Here is a 16,246-nt window from a genome sequence, read left to right as displayed (position 1 = left end):
TTTGAAGGTGTTTAAATTATATGTAAGAGCTGTGATAGCCCAGTGGATATGACCTCTGCCTCCGATGCCGGAGGGTGTGGGTTCGAATCCGGATCGGGGCATGCACCTCCAACTTTTCAGTTGTGTGCATTTTAAGAAATTAAATATCACGTGTCTCAATCGGTGAAGGAAAACATCGTGAGGAAACCTGCATACCAGAGAATTATCTTAATTCTCTGCGTGTGTGAAGTCTGCCAATCCGCATTGGGCCAGCGTGGTGGACTATTGGCCTAACCCCTCTCATTCTGAGAGGAGACTCGAGCTCAGCAGTGAGCCGAATATGGGTTGATGACGAACGAACGAAATTATATGTGTCAGAAAACACAAACAGGGCATTCCAAATATTTTGCTGTACGAATTATAAATGTAGATTGAAATTGTTTCGTACGATCTGACGACATCCACAATAAATACCACCGTTCGCGACGTCTTGCTGTTCTGTGGTAGAAAGGAGAAGGAGGAACTACTTAGATGGTGAAGTTCCTGAGCACACTCACCAAAGTATATCCGGTAAAAAACCGGCAGACAAGCTACATTGCGACGATTTTGCAAGGTCTGCAATATCGCCTGTGTCAACGGTTCATTACCAATTATCCTTCTGGCGCGAAGATGTATCGAAGCCTAATGCATCAAGCTGATATTTTGTAGAACCATCCCAAAGGTGATTGCAGTACTCCATACAAGTTCTCATCTGAGTCTGATAGAGGGTGAGCAGTTGTTGGTGTGTGAAGTACCTACCTATCCTTTTTCAGGATTTCCAGTTTTTTGGCTGCAATTTCAATTTTAGAATCGATACATTTCCCGAAATTGAGGTTGGATGAGATGGTGAAATGACCGTTCCCTCAAGAAATCAGATATCCAGCAGCAGAGATCAGCGGGAATCCCGTACACAGGGAGCTTACTGAGAAGACTGACGTGCCAAACCTTGTCAAAAGCCTTCGAGACGTCTAGGAATACAGCAAGTGTCTCCCCATGTTTCTCAATAGCTTCGCCCCAAGTATGTGTAGCATACACCAGAATGTCTCCAGTAGACCGGTTCCTACGGAAGCCATACTGCCGGTCTGACAAGAGGTCGTTTTCTTCTAGGTATGTAAGGATAAATGGAGCTTGCCATTAAGAACTAAAGGAAGGCTAAGGAACGAGCCTAGCAGAGCATGGACGTGATGGCTATTGGTCTATAATTAGACCGGGTTAGCGCGACTTCTCTTCTTTGGTACTGATTGCACATTCGCAATTTTCCATGATTTAGGGACTTGAACTGTACCTATATTTTAAATAAAAATAACCTATACCTACTAAATAATCACAGTAGGTTATAGACACTAAGTGGGGAACAACCAATAACCAGCAGTGGGCTTTCGAAATCGTACTTAACTTCTTATAGTCATAAAGTTCATAGGTCTAAAGGTAGCCGTCTAGATCTATGAACTTGAGTTAAGTACTTTTTTGGAGTTCTCAAAATGTCGGTTGAATTTAGGTAAATGGTCATAACATAAGCATTGTAAGAGGATATGGTCCCGAGTGCCTTGCAAGGTTATGTACATGAATGATATTACACCTATAAATACATAAGACTACAATTTGATGACTTTTCACTTCATTATTTGACTCATCAATGTTATTTAATAACTAGCTGACGCCGCGCGTTTACACCCGCGTGGTTTCCGTTCCCGTAGGAATACAGGGATAAAATACAGCCTATAGCCTTCCTCGATAAATAGGCTACCTAACACTGAAATAATTTTTCAAATCGGACAATTAGTTCCCGAGATTAGCGCGTTCAACCAACCAAACAAACTTTTCGGCTTTATAATATTTATTAGTATAGATTCTGTGAATATATTTCAAACTTTTAAAATATAAACAACAATAAAAAACCATGCTTTTATTACTAAAAATTTATTAAGTCATTAATTTCAGTAATAGGTCAAAATATTACACTAACTTATCCTAAAATTACACTAAATTAAATTATTGTAAATCGAACTATGCGCCCTTTTTCCACTTTTCTCCAGGTGTATACTCAGTCATTGGTTTTCCTGAAATACCACAGGTACCGATTCCAACTCGACCAGTCAAATTATCAGGTGACGCAAATATACTCTTTGTTCGAACTCCAGGTTTCTTGGCGGCTTTAGTATGAAATGACAGCCATTTATTCTTTTCACTCTCTCTTTCTTCTTCAATTTGTTTAAATCTTTGTTGCTTCTTTTGTTTTTTCTTTTTTAAATACTCTCTATTGTAGCCCTTGCCATGTCTGTGTAAGTAAAAGTATATTATATAGGTCAATTGTATAGTAATGATAGTGAAATATTGGATTATGCAGGGAATTGCATTGAGCAACATTGAAAGTCAAAAACCTGGTAACTGCACCTCCTAACTCAACAATCTTCATAGTAGCTTGTAACATTAATTTTGTGTTCAACCCTTGGGTTAGGGTAGCCTTATATCTAAAGAGATGGTACTTGATGAAGGAAAATGACTGTAATTAGAATCAACTGCCTAAGCTCTTAAAGTATTTAGCACTAATTCATCAGTAACATAATTCTCCTATAATTTCAAACTAGTAAACAGTCATGGGCCAGTTATCTTCAAACCCCTTTAGGCTCAATAATATCAAATAAAATCAAAGTCAAAGTCAGAGTTCATTCATTTAAATTAGGCTTAGTTTACAAGCACTTTTGAACACTTTTTAGTTAATGGTGATAATTAAAGTCAAAACTTGAAATTAAAGTTCGAGGGTTTCAAACCTTCTTTGCTCTGAGAAGAGCCCACACCAACTCAGCCAGGGTTAAAGTTTTATTAAATTAATCTTTTTAACTTATAAATAAAACCAACTTCAAAGACATATTTTAGTTATTTTGTTTTTAACACAAAATGACTAAGCCAATTTTCATAAAAATTAAATGGGACTAATCTGGAAGTATACTCTTCCAAACAAAAAAGAATTTTAAAAATTGGTTAATAAATGAACAAAGTTATGAAGTAACAAACATTAAAAAAAAACATACACATTGAATTGAGAAGCTCCTCCTTTTTTGAAGTCAGTTGAAAAATGGCAAATGTCTTTTAGATTTACATCTCACTGACTGATGATATAAACTACTTACTTATCATCACCGCCAAGTGGTCGTTTTGTCCCTGATCCCAGTGATTTGACATCTAAAATGGAGACAACTTCTAATGTGGTGTAGCCATCAAACTTTACTTTGAGATTACATTCACTAATCTCTTCCACTGTGGCTTCATAAAATCTGAAATAAATGAAATTAGAAATGCATGAAAATTTTGATATAGTCAGGAAAATAAAGTGTGCGCAGGATAAGTTTGTGCATACCACCATGCTATCTTAGTGTCTATCTCTATTTATCTCCTGGCAGGTAAAATAGATCACTAAATCTGCCAACATAATTGTGCCACCAGTTGTGCTCCGACTTATCTTTATTTGAAAAACCAAATATAATCTGTTCATTTCTGTCATAGTTTTCATGTGCATTCATAAGTTTTATTCGTCATAACATACATTCATGATCAGGCTCAGGACCAATCTTGCTAACTTCAAATCAAAGGTACTTTTTTTTATTTGAGAGAAAATCCCATAAACGCAAACTTACTAGAGCAACAAAACTGTCAAATATAAGATATGAAAGAAAAGATAATGCATGCAATAATAATTTGTGGCCAAATTTAGCTATATATTTAACTAGCAGAGTTTCACCTTCCTAAACTTCTTTGTAAATAGTATCTGATTGAAAAGTAGCTTAAATTTGTGCCAATTTTTATCCAGTAGGCCTAGCATGGGTTAACTACTTATTATGTGACGAGAAAATGAAATTGTCGACCAATAGTAGAAAAGTTTAAATATTGCTCTCTCTCTCTTGTCCCAACACAATAAACTAAGAAAAATAAGAGAGCATTACTTTCGGATGCATCTTAAGCCTACAGACCCACTCAGTAATGCTTATTTATATAAAGGGTGTAACATGAATTTGTTGTTTCATTTACATCTATAGAATGATAATTACATAACAAGGTGTAAAGCACACCAAACTTCTAGTATGCTCTTTACAAGAGGCTTAAAACTTAGCAGTGAACAATAACATCTCAGTACAGCTAATACCTGTGCAGTTGGTGGTGTAGCAACTTCAGAGCAGACTAGAAGTTTTGCATGGACTATAAAATCAGTAGTCACACTGCTTTGGCAAAATTAAAACTAGATTAAATAATTTTGATGTTAGGTTGAATATACAGTAATACAGTAATTACGTACTCATTATCTGCCTTCCACTTGGCTAAGCATTTTTCACCTATCCGGAACTTGGGCTCCGCCTCAACGATATCACCATCCTCCGCAGCCAACAGGGAAGCTGCAACATCATCATCATTACTAGAACTATGAATATGAACTTTGGATTCACCCTCCTGAGTTTTTATAAGATCGCGTGTCAACTCAATTACTTCTTCTAAATCCGTTTTCAGCTTTAACAGTTCTTCATTTTGCGGATCCGTTAGTAATGCTGCTTCCACCTTAAATTAAAATATGTTTTAGAAAACACAACAAAGAGTAAGATTGGAGTGCAGAAATTAAGATGATGACATGCTCACCTGCTGTAGTTGAAGTTTATAATTCCTTAGATCATCGGCCATATTTACATGTAAGTTTCCTTTGTAGTTTTAACACATTTACAAATTAGTCATTAAAACAAGAGTAGATTGCTTTACTTTACAATAAAAAATTAGAAATACTAATCAACAAGAGAAATACAGAAATTAGTGAAGAAATCAGAAAAAAACCACAAAATCACCAATGACAATGAGCCAAGCCAATGACAAAATTAAACATTTTAAGATACATGATAGATTATACAAAACGTCAGTCGTTAAATCAAATGCCACAGACACTTAAAACTACAATCTATGACTAATATCCACAGAATGTAACATATTCTTTGGTCCAGTTGCCAGTTGCTATGTAGACAGAGAAAGTAATAGACGCGTTATTATTACGTTGCTCGATTTGTAATTGGTTTGAGTCACCCTGAGTCACCAATACGTCAAATAGACTCCACGCCACGAAAGGAGTCCCGCGGCTAAAACCTGAACTAAAATGGGATTGGCAAGTGTCAAAGTGACGTTTTGAGAGATGGTTCCTAAATTTTTATGGGATAAATTAGAAAATAATTTATAATAATTATAATGACGTTCTGTGCTATTCTTAAATACAAATAAATTAGACTATATAGAATCCTTAATTAAAAAAAAATGAAGCTTTGTTTAATAGCTACATCCGTCGTAAAAATTTAAGCCCGCTTATGAATTTGAGGTTATGTAGGTAATCTGCTTGTATTGTAGATAACATTTGGTATGCAATACTAAATATTATCTGCTTTTTATTAACGAATAATGTAATTTTCTATTACACTTTTGAAATTCCCACTATAAAACGCCACAGATCAAAGTATAAAAAGGCACCAGTCGATGGCGCCATCTGCGATTAGCTTTCACCGTTGTTTCATTTTTTCACCGTTTAATGGTTTAATCATTACTAGCTGACGCCGCGCGGTTTCACTCCCGTGGTTCCCGTTCCCGTTGGAATACGGGAATAATATATAGCCTTCCTCGATAAATGGGCTATCTAACACACAAATATTTTTTCAAATCGGACTAGTAGTTCCTGAGATTAGCGCGTTCAATCAAACAAACAAATAAACAAACTCTTCAGCTTTATAATATTAGTATAGATTACATCTTTTTAGCCGTTTGTGATTATTACAAAAGAGAGGGCATGAACTATAATTAGCCCACCACGCTCCATAAATGCGGGTTGGAGAGATTGGGATTAAGGAATCAAAGAATATAATAATTCCAGAACCACATTTTGGCACTTGCCTCAAACCTAAGCTTGATTTTGAGAATCAAACATGGCCATCCTCACATATTATATAGGCACCTACTCGTAATTGCAGAAATATCTTAGGTTACCTACCACCACTTTCATACCTACAACTTTTATCAAAATATTCAAAGATATTAGTGCAAATGCTTTGAATATCATGAGTGCATGATGCAATTAGAAATAATAATGCAGCAACTGTATTGCGAAAAAAATTTATTACAAAAATAATATTATCTAATCTCAAGTTATTCAGTTATAAATAAGCGAAAAGTAGTATAAAAACTAATCTTACACAATAATAGTTCATTAGCCATTTTTCTACAGTACTAGCTTATGTTATCACATAACGAAAGATTGTTGTGTTAACAATCATCAATCATCAATTATCTAAAATATCAATACTAGGAGAAAGTGGATTTTCTCCAGAGCTTTTACTTAAGTAGCGTAGATATATAGGCAACAAATCTTTCTGTGTATTATTAAAATTTATTTACATTTCATGCCGTTACGTATTTTTAATATTGCACTTAAATTAATTTAAAATGTTTAAATTATTTTTAATTATTACTATTGCAATAAGATGATATGAACCACTGGAAGAATAGACTTATTAAGCTGCTTTGTAGGTACGATAATAATGCATCAGAGAGGAATCTTGAGCTGTCTGTCCATTGGAGCGGGAAGAGAAAGTAATGCAAGCGTAGTTCCAGAATGATTCTGTCCTTAGAAGCGGCAGAATGAGAACCTGCGCTGCGATAGTTAAACATACCTCATTCTAAGAATGCTGAAAGTTTGCCTCTATATGGTAACCCAGTGGCGAAGGATGGAATGTAGATGAAGGTAAGCAGTCCCAAAGAAATCGAAATTCATATAACGTGATACAAACACAGGTTTTTCATATGTCTAGATACAGTACAACAATGGATATGCGTGGATTTTCAAAGGTAACGCGACGGGAATCGGCTTGTATGAACTCTTCGTCGCTGGTAACTAATAATGGAGTTTGGACTGTGGCTTTGAAAGGTAGCAATTTCAAGATCCTGCATTGTCCAAGCATAAATGTTTATGCCACTGTCATGAAATTAGGACTAGCAGCATGAGTGATTTTTTGCACAATATACAACATGAGTTCTACAAAGGTTAATTTCGTGCAGTGGCATACAATATTCTCGACGTGGCCTCTTAGATTTAGTCTCGGCGTGGCCTTCTAGGTTTTGTCTCTTTTAAGGACGCCTGAATTTTGTAACCAACGCCATGGAGTTATTTAAAATAATGAATACTACCAAACGACCTGTAGGAATGAATAGCTTTGTGATATGGTTTGAAGTTTTATATTCAGTAGTTTACGAAATGAGAAACCATATTTTTTTACCTCGCCATCTCGATCTAGTGGACAGACAGACTTAATCTTGGACCTTTCAGATTTCAGCTGACCTCTGATTATCAAGTCTCAAATGATACATCAGAGATACAACCTAGTATTATAGAAGTATTGCGAGATAGCGCATTCTATATGCAGTAATACCTTTCACTGATAAATATAGTTATCAGTACCAATAATACACTACAATCGCAAATGACGAAACAAATACCCAAAACGTCAGTCCATAGCATATAAGCTCAAGTTTATCTACTATTTACTACATTATTTAAAACATTATCATTAAATGCGATAATTCAATAAACATAATAGATAAAATGTATAAATTATCGAATCACATTAGTGCTAAGTTTATGTGTATAATTAGGTATATTTATAGTTAAAATGAAATAAATAATTAACACACTATACGCTGACGAGATGACTCTGTAAAGCTGTGGACTGATGGTACCGTCTGCGCGAGGCGAAGTCTTCGTTGTCATCGTTGAGTCTCTCTTGTTCCACGGAGATGTCAGCGTGTACGGGGGTCACAACCAATTGTTCATATTCCAAGGGCCGTTTTCTATAACAAAATATTATTTATATTAATTGATTATGAAACACGGCTAAAACTCACATGATATTAGGTCGATTAGGATATTACAAAAACTAAGGAAATTCAAATTCATATTTTAAACATATGATTCTTGTCTGTTTTTACGAATTGACTCCGAAACTAGTGTCGATTTTTAAAATTATTTCACCAACTACATAAGAAATAAATTATACTTTACTAAATTATCAACGAGTAACATAGGCTATATTTTATCCCACGGGAACGAGAACAACGCGGTTGAAACCGCGGAGGGTATGCCACTTTGATCATTAATATCATTATCAGCCAGTGGACGACCACTGCTGGACATAGGCCTTTTGTAAGAACTGAAAAGAAAGAAACGCCACAGTCTCGAGCCGCAAGTATCTACTAAGTATCCGTTACTATCTTAATGTCATAGTCAAATCGAATGTCATTATCAAATTGGTTGTAGACTTACCCAATCGCTTGAAGGAAAGATATTTTCATCCAGTGAAAGAATCTAAACTCTGAAGCTCGGCCGGGCTTCACAGCGGGGTTGGCGGCGCCGATGTACAGCCACAGGAGCCACAGGATCGATAAACAACCAAGAGCATATATCCAGTTGACTAGCACCATCAACAGCAATTTTATTGCCACCTGAAATACCAATACTTTGTATTATTTTGGTTTTTATAACATTTGTGAGAAAACTTAAAAAAATCAAGTTTTAACTATAAGTTATAAGCCATCTTTCTGGTCTAGACATTACTGGCTCTTTGTCTATATAGCGTTCAAACCTTCGTAATTTGTAAAAGCTAAAAGTTTAGTTTTACCATAGGTAAGTAAATAAATAAATAAGTAGGTAGGTAAGTAGGGCATGAAATTATAGTTATATCTAGTACTGCTTTGGGACATAATTATTCTCTATGAAGTGCTTATAGTTATTTTCATGATATGAAAACACAAATATTTTTTTTTGGAGTTACAGTGAAGATGAAACTAAGATACCAAAGAATTAAGTAACTCCTCCCTTTTTTAAAAGTCGGTTAAAACATTGCATCATATCAATAATACTTACGCCGGCTAATGACAGCCATCTATTGCACAGATGTGAATACCAATTTTTATTCTTCGAGTGAACATTGACATTCTCTCGCTTTGCATCGCCATTTGCCATCTTTCCGTTCATTATCGCTGAGTCAGTTGGAGAGGGGGTAAAATCCTAAAATTAATAGAAAAACACAACATTATAAATAAAAGTGACTTTAGACCTAAGGCCAACAAAAGTCCAATAATAATTCATAATCTTGACTCAAGACTCAAAGTCTGGAATTAGTAACAATTTACTATGAATCTGCTAGAATCATCAGAAATTCTTACAGAAATATTTCAATTGTTCAGAAATATTATTTAATAGTGTTTAAGTTTTGTTTCTGTAAATACCACCAGGACTACATAATGGGGATGATGACAGTTTTTTAAATTGTATATTAGTTAAGAGTACAAGCTAAAGGTAAATCAATTTTGTAAAAGTAACAGGGTTTCGGAACTACAGGTATTTAAAACTGCCGCGGATCCCTGAGAAATGCCCCATACATAATAGTACGAGTGAATGACGTCGTAGGTACAAATTAATGATCGTTAGATTTGTATGGGCGTTCAAACAAAATTACTAATATCTTTGTTATTTGTGCGTTGGTGTTTATAGTTCATTTATTAAAAAATGTCACATTTAATGCAAGGAAGCTAAAACTGTATGAATTTTCATCTATTTACAATAAAAGATTTTTAATACATTTTGAAATTTTATAATTTTGCAAATATCCAGACAATCTTTGCTTTTTATATATAAATTAGTTAACATTGACCTTATTTACCCGAATGTATCATAAAAATCAATATATTCAAATCTGGTCATCATTCCCATTACTTAGTTGGGGGGCCCAATGAAGGGTTAAGGTTTCTGACAAAAGACACAAAACTGCTTGCTTAAATTGAATATGACAGTGTAAGATATTCAATTTAAGCAAGCAGTACCTGAATACGATGTTTACAATTTTTGGGCGCACGCTTAACTCGGGGATAAATAGCTTTTTTTCGACTTTTGTTATTTCTGAAGTGACCACCACTGATGGGAAGCACCAGATAAAGTGAGATTGTAGATTACATTTTACTAATGTTTGCTTTTCAAACTCAAGGGGTCCCTGCGTCCGGAAGCCCCGTATCTTTGATTCGGCTGATACTGAGATTAGCGCGTTTAACCAAACAAACAAACTCTTCAGCTTTATAATATTAGTGTAGATGTTAGTGAAACCGAGGGAAACATCTAGTGTTAATATAAAAGTAATACTATCAACTACAAAACTTACGCCCACAGTTTTATGTCGTATTCTTTCCGGAAACAAAAGGTCTAAGTCACTGCCTGTGGCCCCATACACGTGCGTGTCTCTTTGACTTTGTCCTTGGAATCTGGAATCGTACTAAATATAATTTTGGAATCTAGTCAACGCCATAAATCTACTAATAAGTTCATAAATTTTTAATTTTACAAAAACTTATATTATCCCGTCAGAAACTTAGCTTAATCCTAATTAATTTATCGATAGTTTATGAATGATGCTTAAAAAAAGAGCTTACATGCGCCATATTTAAAAAAAACTGTATTTTGTGTAATATATAGGTTACTATACTGATTTCGCTTTAAAAAAAATTCTATGCCGCCAAGTTGCGGGAAAAAAGGCTGTAATTTCTTCCACTAGCATACCTACCATTTCCTAAGAAAGAGATATTGTTACGTCAACTGAATAGCTTGGATTTGGACCAAAGATGAGATAAGTGCGTAAGTAATCCACCAAATTCGGTCTGAGCTGTTTGTATCCATACTAGCGGACTCGGTCTAGCTTTGCTTTGACTCATTTCCTACTTATTCTACTCCCACGCTAAACCAATCCTACCCCTAGTCCTACCCTTCCCTACTCCTACCCTGAGTAGGGAAGTGTAGGAGTAGGGGTAGGGTTGGGGTAGGGTAGCAGTACCTACCCTACCCCAACCCTACCTCGAAACTAACGTCAATCAATTGTTTTACCTTCCAGGAACACCCTTCCCTGAGATAAGGGTGGACACTCTTTATCACTTAAAGATTATTATAGCATCCAGTAATAAGACATCATTATTTTTAGAGTGTTAAGAGTAAATAATATAAATATTATGTCATTTAAAAATAAGTACATAGGCATGATCATGTATACTTATTAAATATTTTAAAGGAATTCATAGTTTACCCAAGTGTTTTGATATAAAATGCCTTTGTTGTATAGATTACAAGTTATCATGTTCAATAAAATACGTAAAAGATATGAAAAAATGCAGATAATGACTAAAGCAATGGACTGGACTTGGTAACAAAACAAAATCATACCTCATTTCCCTTTTATGTTGCAAATCAAAGGTCTGAGCGAGAGCAAAATAGGAATAGTCAATGCTAGCGTAGGTGATCAGAAAAGGCATGGTGACTATTGGTGCGAGCTTGTTAATATCTCCGATGATGATAAACGTTACTGTCACTACTGCAACCACTATCATTGAATGTATGGGCACTTTGTTTGGACCCCTCTGTGAAGTAAATAAACTTAATAAGAAAACAAATGTTTTAAGCATACATGCTTTTGATATTGCTGGCATGGACGTAGCGAGGTAGCGAGGTAGATGAGCGGTCAGTCTATGGGTCTTTGTTTCTTTGTTACAAAGAAGTGACTATATATCGATGTTTCGGTTTCGGACGAAACTGAGGCTGCTGACCACCCTAGTTGAGTAGAATCCTGGCTACGTCCATGATTGCTGATGTTGAAATTAAGTCGAAAATGAATTAATCACCCCTTTTATTGTCTGTCAAGGATTTTTTATAGGAAAAAGGATAAATACTCTTGTCTACAAATTATAGTTGTCGGAAATAAATGTGGTTTATGTTTGAGAGCAATTGTCTAGAAAATACCTAATATGAAGGTGTAATTGTTGTGATAAATTCATTCTCGACTTTTTCCAATCTTTTTTTATCTTTGCAAAAATAATGTGATACAAAACCAAAAATTAAAATTGATACAAATTTATTAAAAAGTAAGACAAGTTAACTCACACCATGGCCAAGCACCTCCAGTCCTGGAATGACCTTCTCATTAGCAATGCTCTGTAAGACTCTTGGTGTTCCATACATAGCTCCGAGACATGAACTCATGGAGCTAACATACAATCCAGCGAGAAGCAACACAGTTACAGCAGAAATGTCAGCTGTTATCGAAAAATTCTTCAACAAAGCATCTCTACTGACTGTTGCTGCCAATGTTATTATAAACATCAAATACAAGAATGTCCTGAAAATTAAAAAAAAAAGCTTATAAAATAAATGTGTTTGACTAAAATTTTTTTTGATAATATTGTCTTCACAAATTAAAACAAACAAGTTTTCTTTTTATTTTTGCATACAAAAACTATTCAATAAAACAGTTAGTAACCTAGGTACAGAAAGTATGTTAATCTATAATCTCAGGAACTACTCGTCCGATTTGAAAAATTCTTTCAGTGTTAGATAGCCCACTTATCGAGGCTAAATGCGCGCGACATCTGCTAGTTTTATCTTAAATATACCTTAATCAAGCTAGAAAGGAAAAACAAATTGAAAACTTAAATGATGTGTGTATTAAAATTAGGGTATATATTTAATAATGTTTTAACCATATTTTGATACACCAAAACTTTTGCTATGTTTTAATATCTAGTTTACATTATACTCAAATATCACTGTTAGTTGGAAAGAATAATATCTTACCCTGTTCCTATAGCTGCCAGGGAACCATTTGGTATATTAATAGAGGGATTTTTCAAGTCTCCACTCATATTGATGCCAGCCAGAATGCCAGTGATTGTTGGAAAGAAGACACCAAAGCACTTAAACCATGTGTAGTTCTCTTGATAGTCAGCCCAGGTATTGTTAGCCATTGTTCCACTAAGCCAACCCTTGAATTCCCCATCTAAAACAAAATGTTATATTAGTTCAAGTCCGCCAACCAGCATTGGCGCTACATGGTGAGTCTGAGCTCCATACCCCATCTCCCATGTAGAGGTAGGAGGTAGGCCAGGTCCTGTATTTAGTGGTTAAAAAAGCTGATAATGATAAAATTATTTATATTACCTACTTACCTATTAATAACCTACCTACCTACTAATAATAAATGAGATTTTATCAGTTTTGTCATGATGAAAAATTCTTTTAAATCTTTAAATTCATCTACATATGCATACTATATTAAGCATCATATTTAATAACCCACTGTAGCGCCAAGCCAATCTTATAGGAGGGGATTTGGAACTTAGACCTGCCACACTGCTTCAGTCAACAAACATTGGTGCATTGTCTGGGCTCTTTAGGTTGGGTTCAATTATTTTGACCATAAACTAAATCTCTTACTATTAGAATCTTAACATAGTCTTATAAAACACACTTGCTTCACCCCATCCCTTTGTATTTACAATTAAATATTTTTCCATTTGAAAAATATAAAAACACAACAGATTTTGATGTAGTTTTCATCAATAACAATCTATGATTCAAGAGGAAGGTGTATGTGCATAGTTTACTAACAAAGTAAGTTTATAACAAATCAATAATTGTTTACCTGGTGTAGCAGTAAATGAACCAACAAAAAAGTCCAGAGCAGCAACCAGAATGATTAAAAGGAGGGCAAACTGTAGTTTAATAACCCACTTTACTCCTGCGACATTTATGGTGCCCAACAGCAAAACAGCAGCAATAGAAAACCCACGAGCAGCCCATGGGGAATAGTCATTAGCTCCCACAAGGTCTGCCATAGATTCACCAAACCCAAAAACATTTAAGGCACATCCTACAGCCTGAAAAGAATTATTAATATATATATTATTAATTTCAATAAAATATTTATTATATTTAATTATCAGTACAAGTGTCATTCATCATTAATTCATAATCAGCCGATGGACGTCCACTACTGGACATAGGCCTCTTGTATGGACCTCCAAGCACACAACCTCGTGACATTGACAAGAAAGAAAACAATAACATTTATGATTCACAAATCCATACTATTTAACTTTTACACAATACTATAGTCTAATGCAATTTTTATCATGTCTCTGAAATAATATATTCACATGCAGGTGAACACTAAAATCAATGTGTGAGGCAACTTCAGGTGGGTGAGTGGTTTTTTTTTTTATATAAATGTCTTATACTTATAAATTTGCATCATACTGTACTTACTTACCTGACCAAAACAGTAAATCATTCCTAATGCTCCCCCTAGCCTGGAGCCAAGAGTGTGAGCGAGCAAAAAGTATACTCCTCCACTCTCTATCCTGCATCTTTCACATATACCCACAGCTGATAACACTGAGATCAATGCTACAAACACTGAAAGAGAAAATTGTTTTAATTAATAATTAATTTTAAAATATAACACACAATATACTCTAATTCATATTTATCTATTTCTTAGATTATCATATCTTCACTTACACTATCATTAATCTACACAGTCATTCAACCTAACTTATAAAGAACTATCCATTTAATGTGTCTAAAATGTAAATTTTCAAACCCAAACCAAAATTCAGTACTTGTTTTTAATTTGCTCCTGTTATTTTACAAACATTTTAGAGTGGCAAGACCGAACAAGACTGTATAATTCTTAATTACAAGAGAAAATTGAATTCCAATATTTTAGATAAAATTAAAATAATAAGGTTACCTGTAAAAATTACTATTAACACTGCATTTACTAAACCGGCTTGTCCCACCATCCAACCAGACCGTAAAAAGACAATAACGCCGAAAATATTTATAAGACACGATGTAAACACTCCATCCCAAGTTCCAAAAAGAACTGGTTGCGATATGAAAAAATTGGATTTCCACCAAGGCACATCTCCCTAAAAATTAACACGTAAAATTCATAAATAAACAGAAATTGATTTTTTTTTATAGATTATTAATAACTTATTATTAATTATACCTGTACGTCAGCAAAGATTTCGTTTGCACCTGATGCTTGATGCCCGCCTGTACCATATTGTGATTCATTTCCTAAGTCGACGAAACCACCGGATTGTCTTCGCATACGAGCCCTATCATAATCTGGTTCTTCACTTCGGAAACTATCAACATCTAAATCAGTTCTTCTAGATCGATTATTTTGATCCATTGTAATTAAGTAAGATAAAGACTAAAGTTTTCTTAAATCATATTAATAAATAATTTATTAAAAAAGATAACTGTACCTACGTACAACAAAATTATTTTGACAATGACAAATGACAATTGACATTTGACAAGACAATGCAGGGAAGTTCGATATTCATCGATGTTGAATAAACATCGATGTTTAACTATAAAACATCGATGCTTAAACGTTGACTTCGATATCATCAAAACATCGATGTTACCTGAATATAATATCGAAACGTCAATTATTCTTTTGGGCGCGGTCTAGCGTGCAGTAGGTGTACTAGCTTCAACTAAATATTGCATAGTCATTAGCAGATAACTATCAAGTTTTTTTTTTAACTATCAAAGTGTCCCTAAAAATACTAGGAGTTTTAATTTTTCCTTATTATGTGTCTCAGTAAAAGTGCATTTATCTAATAATGAAAAGTTTTCATAAATAATATAATGCACAGTTTTATTTGTTTCCAACAACGTGTCTTTAGATCGTACATCGATACTTTTGATTCAATGTTAACATCGATGTTTTTCTAATATCGATCGTCCCTAAGACAAAGACATTGACATTCACTTTATCACTTTGACAATGGATATTTTTGACAAATGACAGAACTGAGCACAGACACAGAAAACATATGTATAACTCTCAGACCAATTATTGTATAGGAGCTGCCTCGCTTGACGTTACTTTTCTGTCAAAGTATATGATTAACGATCTATTTATAATGCGATTATAAAAACTGTCTCTGTAGAATCGATCTTAAATAGTTGTAATCGTGTTCGTCAGGTAAAGAGCTGCGTAAAAATACCTTTTTGTGTTATTGAATTGTGTTTATCACAGTATCTTATACTAAACTAGAAGTTTTTGCCCGTTTTTTACACAATTCAATTACACAAAAAGGTATTTTTAACCGACTTGAAAAAAGGAGGAGGTTCTCAATACGAGTCTATATTTTTTTTTGTATGTATGTTCACTCCAAGACGCCTGGACCAATTTGAATAATTCTTTTTTGTTTGAAAGGGTAGGTATACTCCTAAGCTGGTCCCATTGTCATTATCAGGATCTGATGATGGAATCCTGAAGAAATCGAGGGGTACCTTCAAAAATCGTAAGAGCAACAT

At 34.5% G+C, this 16,246-nt stretch overlaps 2 protein-coding genes across 2 annotated transcripts; both read right to left on the bottom strand.

Moving 5' to 3' along the window:
* Window positions 1-1,922: 1,922 nt before the first annotated feature.
* On the bottom strand, window positions 1,923-4,879 carry LOC112051272 (survival of motor neuron-related-splicing factor 30). The gene is made up of 4 exons (XM_024089846.2): window positions 4,645-4,879; window positions 4,310-4,566; window positions 3,150-3,293; window positions 1,923-2,296 (listed from the first exon to the last, which is right to left on the bottom strand). Exons 1-4 carry the CDS (start codon window positions 4,684-4,686, stop codon window positions 2,026-2,028), a joined length of 714 nt encoding a protein of 237 aa, XP_023945614.1. The 5' UTR covers window positions 4,687-4,879; the 3' UTR covers window positions 1,923-2,025.
* A 1,252-nt stretch (window positions 4,880-6,131) lies between these two features.
* LOC112051261 (solute carrier family 12 member 8) lies at window positions 6,132-15,215 on the bottom strand. The gene is made up of 11 exons (XM_024089836.2): window positions 14,916-15,215; window positions 14,652-14,832; window positions 14,169-14,314; window positions 13,542-13,776; window positions 12,695-12,896; window positions 12,005-12,239; window positions 11,291-11,484; window positions 10,242-10,341; window positions 8,951-9,094; window positions 8,351-8,529; window positions 6,132-7,878 (listed from the first exon to the last, which is right to left on the bottom strand). Exons 1-11 carry the CDS (start codon window positions 15,102-15,104, stop codon window positions 7,722-7,724), a joined length of 1,962 nt encoding a protein of 653 aa, XP_023945604.1. The 5' UTR covers window positions 15,105-15,215; the 3' UTR covers window positions 6,132-7,721.
* Window positions 15,216-16,246: the final 1,031 nt, after the last annotated feature.

This window comes from Bicyclus anynana, chromosome 1, assembly GCF_947172395.1.
Source record: "Bicyclus anynana chromosome 1, ilBicAnyn1.1, whole genome shotgun sequence".
NCBI classification, from domain to species: Eukaryota; Metazoa; Arthropoda; class Insecta; order Lepidoptera; family Nymphalidae; genus Bicyclus; species Bicyclus anynana.
The sequence above is the reverse complement of the archived record's forward strand: the minus strand, read 5'-3'. Positions and strand labels throughout refer to the sequence as shown.